The 10,688-nt window shown below is 50.0% G+C and overlaps 1 protein-coding gene across 1 annotated transcript in view; it reads right to left on the reverse strand.

The window, feature by feature from the left end:
• Positions 1-10,688, reverse strand: part of Olfml2b (olfactomedin like 2B) — a 38,398-nt gene that overhangs the window by 16,161 nt on the left and 11,549 nt on the right. Inside the window, exon 4 of the mRNA XM_055624716.1 lies at positions 4,810-4,986. Coding sequence (XP_055480691.1) covers positions 4,810-4,986 — 177 coding nt within the window. The remainder of the gene's footprint in view (positions 1-4,809; positions 4,987-10,688) is intronic.

Consider the following 10,688-nt stretch of genomic DNA (forward strand, 5'->3'; position numbering starts at 1 on the left):
TGCCCTATAGTTATTTTGGCGATATTATTTAACCTGCTATCACAATCAGATAAAAAACAAACACCTGCTAGATTTTACAATTGCCTTGGAATACCTTGGGCTGGGCAGATAATTTCATCTATGCTGTCACCAACCACCTCCCAGCCCCATCCAATGCCATCCTCCTTTACCATTCTCATCTGGGCTATCTTCCATACATAATCTTATAAATACTTGCTTTTATTCTTCATCTGGGCCTTTCTATGCTATTATTGGAGTCTTTCCTCCTGGCCCATGTGGTTCCTTCTCCATGCTAACCCATCGTGGCATCCTCCTTCCTCCTCCTCTTCCTAACCTGTTTCTATGATTCTTCTGTCCTCAAAAGACCGGGAACCTTAGCCACTCCTACCCCATTCTGCCCTGCCCAGGTAGAGGCCATTTAATCAGCCAATCAGATAGGTTTACACAAGGATAGGTTTATCCAGGCAGTAACCAGATCTTGAGGGCCAGTAATTAGCATCACAATATAAGCATCAGACCAACCTCCAACAACTATGGGTGCAAGATTTGTGCTTGCTGGACCCAATGTCAGGGCCAGCTTGCAGGTGACTCGGTGACCCCAGCTCTTGACAGTAGTCGACCTTGAGGGAAGTGTGGGGACATGTGCTCAGTCCTGCTCTCACAAGGACTCTAGTGGCCGAGCAGAGGAGAATTCCTGTAGATACCTGCACCATCAACCTCCCTCTTTCCCAGAGGAGAGGGGTACATTTCCTTAAGCCCTGATCTTCCAGGCCTTGGAGATACCCACTTGGGAGGAAGGCCCTAATAGAAATAAGACCTCAGCCCAGGGCCACATCCGGAGCAGAGGCAGGACCACAAAAGATGGCTGTAGAAATCCAGCCATCATGACACACACACACACACACACACACACACACACACACACGCCCTCACTGTACATAGAGGGGGTTAACCAGGCTTTTCTTCTGACCTTTAAAATCCAGCCTGGAGAAAACCCGGCATGCTCACTTCCAACCGCCTATGCTTGTTTTTCCATGACCAGATGGTGCAATAGATATGGCAATCCCTAAATATGTGTGTCTCTCTGGCATGAGTTGGTGGTGGGCATCTGGAAGAGTGTACGCATCTTTGCCAGTCTCTCTTCACTAGGGTAAAAGAGCTGCCCAGAAGAACACAAAACACACCCAAGGCAGCCTCCATCCTCTATGCCAGCTTCCTGTGCCTCCCTCCAGCCTCTGCTCTTGGTAACCTCTACCAGAGGTATGGAGATGCCTGATTGTTGGTGATGCCATTTTAGTGAGCACCTATTATGGCCTATCCATTATATATCATTTTTGATCCTCACAACAATGGCACAAGGTAATGCTACCACATTTCATGGATGGGGAAAATAGTCATCTACTAACTTAGTTGAAAAATCACTCAGAGAAGTGATGAGAAGGGTACAAGTGAAGTCACACAGCCATCAGATAGGCCCTGCTGTTACTTTCTGGGCCTGTGTTCTTACTTACATTAAGCCACATTTGGTTGTGACCTTAGTACTACTTACTGGCCATCCAAAAAGTGGCCACATCCTCATGTCCTCAGGGCCATGGTCTGGCAGCTGCCCAGGAGACATGGAAGATGTTTCATTTCCCAGTGGAAAGAGCTGCCTGGGAGGCTGACATGAGGCCCCTGCGGCAGCCCCTACCTCAAATACCCAGGAGTGCCTAATTGCTAGCCCTGGCTTCCCTCTGTGTCATTTCTTTGTGGCAAACCCCAGGAACTGTCTTTAGTTCCAGGCTCTCGGGAAAGGGCAGGGACTGCAGTTCTTGGTCCCAGCCAAGGATATGGAGCAAGACGATGGACAGCCTTTGCCAGACAACATATAATTTCCTTGGATTCGCTGGCGACGAGTTGAACTGGGGGGCAGCTTTCCTCACCATGCTTTGATTGCCTCTCTGTTCAAGAGTCTGCCAAGTGATTTCACCTTCTGGCATCCAGTGCTCCCACTCCCGCTCTGCCCTTTCCACCACGAAGCTAGCCTCCGTGTCCCTCTGTGCCCCCACCGCCAACTTTCTAAACATGTTGGAAGACCACCTTACAGATAATCGCTTGCCTTTCCACGAACTATCTCCCGTGTTGCAGCGTGGTGCTCTCCAAAGACCCAGAGCTGCATACACAGGGAGAGAATGAGCCCACCTTTGGGCAGCCTACACTTCCCTCTGGGCTACCAGCCCTGCTGGGTGGATTTTGCTAACTTCAGCATTGTGTGCTGTGGGGACTCAGGGAAGGATTGGGGGTGGGGGACTTTGCTGAGCAAGGAGAAAAAGAGTTTGATGTGTTTGATTTGGTTTGCAGTTTGCCCTCAGGGAAATCTGAGCTGGGTTCCTGAACATACCGCAGAGTGTGTCATCAAGACAACAGACCACATTCTCCAGCTTTGGCTGGCTGACTGGGAAGCTGGAAGCAGAAGGCAAGGAATTCTGGCTGCACTGGACAGCAAGGACCGAGATGAGAGGCATGAGACCGGAGTGTGGAAAGCAGGTGCCTTTCAGTCTCTTTCAGGTCCCCAAATCTTCTGACTTTGGAGTTAAGATTTCTGGTTCCCTCAGGGCCGACCCACCAGGCATGCTAAACACATGTTTAGTGGCCAACATATAAGGGACACTCAGAAAAGAGAAAAATTATTTCTGAAGGAATATAATGTTTCAAAAACACCAAAAGCCAGATAATGATTACCTTTCCTCCTTTTACACCACCAAACTGTTTTGGGTTACTTATTGGGGAAGTCTACACACCATACTTTTTCAGTGCTTGTTGCCTCAGAATCCTCATCTGTCATCTTGCCTTGAGAACACATGTTGCTATAAGTTCCCAAACCTACCAGGGAGGCCTGCTTGGCCCTACTGCAATGAGTTTCTTTACCCAAGAGTTCTAGGTCTGCAGGCTGTGCATGCAGTTTGGCTTGTAGGGTGCTTATCTAGGACAGAATCCTGGTATTCGATTCCTAGTACCACATAGATCAGGCACGGTAGTATACACCTGTAATCCCAGCATATGGAGGTAGAGGCAGGAGAATCAGGAATTTGAGGCTATCTTTGGCTACATAGCAAGTTTGAAGCTAGCCTAGGATACATGACACCCAATAGACAAACAAACAAAAAAAGAGTGCTGAACCTACACACAGCCTTCCCTCCTCTCTACCCAAATTCACAATGACACAGGCAGCAAGCAATGTGACCTGCTCTAATTTGGATCTTGAGTCCCCCCAAGGTCCAATTATTGGAGGCTTGGTCTCTAGCCCATGGTGCTATGAGGCGGCCCAAGCTTGAAGACAGGGAGTCTAAAAAGTTAGGTCATCAGGGCTCTAGCCCCTTCCTCTTCTCTCTTGCTTCCCCACACCCTCGGGCGAATAGCAGAGCTTTACTGCCACATAGTCCTTGCCAAAAGCAGTGACAGTGAGCTGAAACATTTGAAAACACAAGTAAGTCAAAACAAACCATTCCTCTTTGTTAATTGATTAGCTCAAGTAATTTGTTACAGTAACAGAAAGCTGACCAACCAATCACATTTCCCAGTCACAGCACACGGAAGAACCAGCTCAAGGCTTCTAACTAACCCAGGCTCTGATCAACCCATACCTAGAACAGTTAGCAAAGACAGCAGCGTGCCTTGGCTCTGCTCTCCACTACTGACCCAGAGAGGCCAGTTAAAGTAAGCCAGGTCTGAGAAATGTTGCTCTTCCCTGGGTGCCTAAGGACCTTTCATGATCGTCATCCAGACCTGCTTTGCTAATAGAGCTCTGCAGATTTCACCCCAGAATGTCTGTTTCTTCTTCCATGCTCTTGGACTGTCTTCCAAATCAATGCCTGCTCCTTAGCCGTTAATAGACAACTCACTATATTGCATGTAAACACATTTAACCACATAGAAGTTATTATGTTATTATATTATTATTATCATTATTATTATTATTATTATTATTATTATTATTATTATTTGGTTGGGTTTTTTTTTTTTCTTGAGACATGGTCTCTCTGCATAGCCCTGTCTGTCTTGGAACTCACTCTGTAAGCCAGGCTGGCCTCAAGAACACAGAGATCCAACTGCCTCCGCCTCCCAAGTGCTGGGATTAAAGGTGTGCAGCACCATGCCCAGTTAGTAATTTTAACCAGAAAGTCGCCAAATGAAGAGATATTTTTATACCAGCGGGTCTTGTGGCATCACTCAAACCATATTAGCCATCTCATACACTGGTAGCATTGTGCTAGGAAGCCGACTGGGTGAAATGGACAGAGTTTGAAATGCTCTGTCAAAACTTTCCAACTGATTCCAACTCCAGGATCTATGTCCATCTGTAAGACGGGGGTACTGACCTGTGTCTGGCCTGCAGTGATGACCGCACAGTGATGAAAAGAGTTGCTTGTAAATAGGAGGACTATATCATTTGTCTTTAAGCAGTGACATTTCCAAGAGGGAAAAAAATTCGATATTAATAATGATGCTAGGGCAGGTGCAAGCCTGGATGGTCCCAGATAAGAGAGCATGTATGTCTGGCAAGGAATGCTCCCAAGAGCAGGATGGGTATTGTGAGAAGAACAGTCTCAGAAGGCCCAGATATGAGTACCAACTTCCACCCTTACTCACGAACTTCCCTGGCCGGCAGTGTGGAATGAAGCTGGGTCACGCTCTACCCTTCACACATAAGGAGCTGTTACGCAGAAGTGAGAGCCCTGGCTGTGGGAGAACTGAGCCTCGAAGAGCTCTTCCTGGAGCTGATCTTACACTTCCGGGCTGAGGAGATGCCCTGGGGAAATGGGTCTGTACCTCTGGGTGGGCGTAGGCTGCTGCCGCATCCCCCTGCAGGGCTGAGCGTAGGTCCGGCATGCTGTCTAGGACGTTCTCAGAGCAGTTCTCTTTGCTTCGCTTGTTCATCTCTGTTCGAATTTCTTCCACGTCCTCTTTGATTTGCTCATTTTCCTTGGTGAGGTTTTTAGAAACTTCCTGAGAAGAAAAGAGTTTTTGAAAAGAGGCTACATTAAGATGCTCTGAAGGCAGACAGCTGGTAACTAGCAACTGTGTGAATGTGGAGCTGTGGGATGGCTTGGAGCATGGAGACACGCATCTGTGAAGATGGTCCAGAGCATGGAGATGAGACCCCAGGGTTGGATCATAGTGTGGTGACATGAGGAAGGCTTAGAGGCTGGAGCCACCTGGAATGGCTAAGATACCGGCCAGTGAAAGACTGTGGCCCACAACTGTGCCTAGCCCTGTTCTGGGAACCAGTAACAGGCACCCAGGCAGCATTTCCAACTCTAAGATACCCAACTGCTAGACATTCCCAGACTACCATAGCTCTCCCTACTAATGCCACGGCCATGGCCGTGGTACCCAGCTCTTTTTTTGGTTATTTGTATACAGTGTTCCTACCAAATGGTGAAGAATGGTGCCAACGATTCCATTCACCATCACAAGCGAACTAGTCATTCGGTGCATGAAAGAAGGGTATTGATGTGATTTTAAAAGAGGTGGCCCAGAAAGGAGTGTGCTGACTTTGCTTTTCTATGAGTGCAAGCCATTCGCCCCCTGCCCTTTTGCATCACTCACATAGAAAATGCACAGGCTGGCCTCACACTTTCCTATCTGTGCGTGAGGACAGCTGCCCGAAATGGCCCCAAGTCAACAGTCGCCAAAGGGCGACAGCTGCAACTTGGACAGCTGGCACAGAGAAGCAGGAAAGGCTCCAAATGCCCCTGGCGTTCCTGTCACGGGGAGGTGGCTGCGTCACCGGGGAGAGACATGGCTGCAGGGTCTTTACATGCCAGACAGGACGGTCAGAACACTTGGCAAGAGCGTGGAGGAGTGGGGGAGGGGGTGTGCCTGCAGAAAGTGGGCCCGGGTGAGAGCCGAGTCACAGGGCTTAGTGATCTCCTCTGCCCAGTGGTGAACTTTAGAGAGAGTTACTGACTGCACAGCTCAACTGTGGTCCTACACTGAGGTGTCCATGAGTATCTAAAATGTTCTCTGGGGCTTTTGCAGAGAACCCGAGGTCTGTTCTGTTCCCAGCACTCACATCAGGAAACTTACAACCCACTGTAACTACAGCTCCACGGAGCTCTGACACCCCGAGTCTTTATGGATACCCACACACAGACACGCAGACACATGGACATCCGCAGAACTGAAAATAATAAGCGCAAAACCCTTTTAAATGTGTCATGTGTGGCACAATATAGCTCAGCAAGAAAAGGTGCTTGCTGATGACCCGTGTTCACTTCCTGGACGTGGTGGAGGAAGAGAACCAATTACTGCAAGTTGTCCTCTGACCTCCACATGCATGCTATGTCATGTGCACATGGGAGGGAGTGCATGTGTGTATCTGTGCGTGCCTCTCATACATACATAAATAAATGTGTGTGTGTGTGTGTGTGTGTGTGTGTGTGTGTGTATGTATGTTTTAAGGCAGGGTTGGGAATGTAGCTCAATGGCAGAAGCCTTTCCGTCTTTCACAAGGCCCTGGGTTCTATCCTCAGCTCTGAAAACAATAAAATAAAACATTCTATGTAACCAGGGCAGGTGGCTCAGGCCTACAGCAGCAGCTGCATAGAAGGCTGAAACAAAAGGATTGCAAGCTCAAGGCCAGCTAGGATACAGAGCAGGCTGAAGGCCAGCTAGGATACAGAGCAGGCTCAAGGCTAGCCTAGGATGCAGAGCAGGCTCAAGGCCAGCCAAGGATACAGAGCAGGCTGAAGGACAGCCTTGGCAATGTACTGTCAAAATAAAAGACACCAAAAGAACTGAGGATGTAGCTCGGAGTAGAGCCCGTGCATAGCGTGAGTGAGGTCCTTGGTTCAATTCCCAGTAGTACCAAAAAGCATGCAAAGTCAATCAAAATTAGATGTTAGATGTGTTCACCTTTAGGTCCTGCTTTTGCAGCTGGTGGAAGAAACCAAGTAAAAGAAAAGACGTATTTGTCCACCCTTTACCAGATTTGAGAAGTGCACAAGCTCAGCTGTTTCCAGGCACAGCCCAGCAGCCTGGTAGTGGTGCTGCTGATATCCTAGGACAGAGCCTGGGTGGCTCAGGGCCAAGGCGGTGTTCATATATCCAAGAAGATGGTGACACCCAGACACTGTGGCACCAGGGCTCCTATGGGGGCTGCCCAGGGGCGACTAGATTCTTGTTAAACTTGCCAGACTCCAGAATGGTCAGCACGGCATTCTAGGAGCATCTTGAGCAGGGCTCATCATGTTCTCTAGCACTTAGCTCAAGCCAGACACTCCAAACCACACAGAATTTACTGTGGAAGCTACAGTCTGTGAGAAGGGGTCTTGTTTGGAGAACTCGCCAAGAATAAGTATGTGTGCTCTTTGCTGACAGGCCTTCAGGGTGCAATGGTTGAAACCATAGAGTCAGGAGGAGAGTGTCCAGCTCACACCCCGGTGCTGCTATTCCCAGCTCTGTGATTCCAGGCAAATTATTTAAACTCCCCCTGCATCCATTTCCCATTAGTAAAGGCTGACAGAACTAGCACATCTCCTAAGCTTGCTTATGAGGCTCAAATGAATTGATAACATCTGAATGTATAAGGAATATACTAGGTAGTTACTGCTCATAGCATCATCATTGGGACAGACCCCAGCACTAGGCCTTTCATATCACAGAGAGGTTGCTGAGGCCTACAGTGAGGATCCACTTTAATAAATGTCATTTAAAAACAAATAAAAACAACAACAACAAAAACTAAAAACAAAACTAGGAGAGGGCTAGTAAGATGGCCTGAGGGTAAAAGTATTTGCCTCAAAAGCCTAGAGACCCACATAAAGTTGGGAGGCCAGAACTGAAGCCACAGAGTTGTCCTCTCTATGTGTGCTACAGCGTATATACACTTATCACACACACTCGCAATAACAATAACTGCAAGTAAAAAGTGGCAGCGCTGCTTCGTCACCAGCCTCCTGGCCTTCGCTCCTGACATTCACGTACTGGACCACTGAGGATGCCCAGCCAGCCCAGCCAGCCCTCAGCAGCACCAAGCCCCCTTTAAAGATGCCAGAGCATCCTTGCCGTCTGCTTTCAGACGCGCAAAAGGCCGTGCTTCTGCAGAGCAACTCAGGATGCTGGACTCCAACAGCTCCTTACTGCTTAAAGTATGGACACGAGGCCAGCACTGTCGGCACTGTGCAAGAGCTTGTCAGAAATGTCAGTTCTCGGGCCTTTCCCAGAGCTTTCCCAGAATTAAGAACCTGCATCCCCCCCCCCGGCCCCCCACATCTCCAGGTATGCTGAGTCCTGCCTTTAAAAAGAAGCTTGAGGTAGCTCTAGGACGAGGCAACAGAAGTGGGGATGAAGCTGTTGGTGACAGCCAAGGTCTTCCTGGGTGACAGTGGAAAGGTTCCTGGTCTCTGGACCACAAGGGCAGGGCCGCCCATCCAAGGGTCCTGAGCTGTGTCCTCAGCCCCAGAACTCCACCTAAAGTGCTGATATCTTGGATTGCTCGGGAAGATCGGGGCGAGGTGGGCTTGAGTACCTTTATTATGTGAAGGGCGGCTCCTCTGGTTCCTGAACACCCCCAAGCATTAGCTTACAGCACAGTACTCTCTGGGAGGTCCCAGCAGCCTGCAGGTGCAACTCTTGCCTCCTGCCCACTGGGCCGCGGGGGTTCGCTGCCCATTGATTTATAGTCTCCAATCCCCTTTCTGATTTCAGCAAGGCCATTATTTTGTATTTTCACAGAGGCGGGTTTGAGGCAGGCCAGCTCTGAAAACCCAGAGGAGCTGTAAAGTTTATTTCCCTCGTGAGAACAGCAAAGCCTGTTGGCCGCCTGAATAAACATGGGGCTGGAGGTGGCATCACCCCATCAGCCCATTGGGCTGAGCCAGCTGATGTCCCCAGGGTGGCAGCAGCTGCTGCCCCTTTGTGGCTACCTCCACTCGGGCCACCTCCCAGGCATGGCTGCTGGTCCTCCCTAAGGCTCTGCCTTCCTCACACTGAGGGCCTTTTGTGGGGCGCTTCTTGGAGGTGTGGGGCACAGCATTCACCCACTCAGAGTGCTTAGGGTCCAACCCTGGCAAATAAGTGAACTCTATGACCTCATGCCTTGAGCTCTTGCCCTCTAGGACAGCTGTGCTCATGACATTTAACATGCATACAACTCTGCTCACGGGGAACACATTGAAGACAGCAAGAAGGGTGCCTATCTGCCTAAAGCCAGCATACTACACGGTCCCCGCCAAGAATCCTGGTACCATGAAGTAGAGGGTGTGGAGGCAAGTGAATGAGCAGGGACCCCAGAGGGCTGGAACAGAAGTCTGGACACAATTAAAGATCTGGAGGCTTGATTATGAGTCCCTAGGCCAGGCAGGGCTAGGGAACTGGGGAGTATTCACTGAAGAAGGGCCACGTGCTAGAGAGACAGGCAGTTGGGTGTAGTAGGGCTGTCAGTTGATAGCAAGCTCATGTGATCAGTCAAGGAAAGGTGTCTCATCTACAGTTCCAACTGTGGCTCTGAGGTACAGAAAGCATGTGGGTTGAGCGGAGTCCCCCCCCGGGCAACGTAGAAATAACACATAGGTGGAGTTTGGGTCAACATGGGGTACTCATCAGCACACTGCTCAGCTGTTAATCAGGATATGCTTTGAAGGGGTGTGGAAGCTGGTTCACCCAAATGTGCACACTGGTGAGGTGGGCATGGGGAAAGCGTGTCCTCTGGGTGCAGCTTCTTCCCTGAATTTTCACAGCTATTGGACAAGGGTGAGCACGGTAGGGAGAGATGGATGGTATGCTCAATGCCTTACTTGTGACAAAACTACTGGGATCAGGGAGAAAGGTGGCAGGGAGCTGGCAGCTCTCTGTGGCCTTGCTTTTCTAACCAAGAGGAATATGCATGGAGAAAGGCTGTGGAGGTTCACAGCCTGGCTGTATATCCAAACCACCGATGAAACCTCTTCAGGCTCCTTGGAGAACAAATGAAGGCATAGACCCCACCCAGGCTCGTTACAGAGAACGGACAAAAGGTTGAATATGTCAGAGTGCGTGGGGTGAAACAAGGCTGGAGACCCATAGGTGACGCTGCCATAGAATGGCCCTTACAGCCACAGTAGCAGACGAGAAGATGTTGAAAGAAAGAGGAGCCATGGTTGGTACAGCTGAGGCAAGGAGGAAAGGAAGAACCCTGGGGTGCATTAGGTGCCTGTTGGAGGAAGCTGGGCCAGATCGGATGTAGGCCAAACTTTGCTACCAAGCCATGCAGCAGGCTACCTGGACGGCACAGCTGGGTGTGTGCCAGCCTCAGGTGCTGAGGGCAAGCTTAAAGTGGTCTTGCATCAGTATTGTGCACATGTGTTGGGGTGAGGGGGTCTATAGAGGGAGGGCTTGCCCTGCCTGTCCCCTCCCTCTCTGAGCCCCCGGGGGGGACACACAACTTGAAACATATGGCCAGGGACAGCCATCATCCCAGATGACAGCTGTTCCCCAGCTCCCAGTAAGGGAGCTAGAGTGGGAAGAGCAGCTGGCAACAGCCGGTGCTCCTGATGGCAGGACAGACAGGCTGTGGCCCAAACCCTCAGGCCACAGCTGGTGGAACAGGCAGACCTGGGGCAAGGGAGCCACCAGCTGCTGCTCGAAATCCCTCCCCAGCTAAACAGCTGCTGAGCATCTTGTGTGTGTGTGTGTGTGTGTGTGTGTGTGTGTGTGTGTGTGTGTGT

This window comes from Psammomys obesus, unplaced genomic scaffold, assembly GCF_907164565.1.
Source record: "Psammomys obesus unplaced genomic scaffold, mPsaObe1.curated_primary_1811, whole genome shotgun sequence".
In the NCBI taxonomy this organism is placed as follows: domain Eukaryota; kingdom Metazoa; phylum Chordata; class Mammalia; order Rodentia; family Muridae; genus Psammomys; species Psammomys obesus.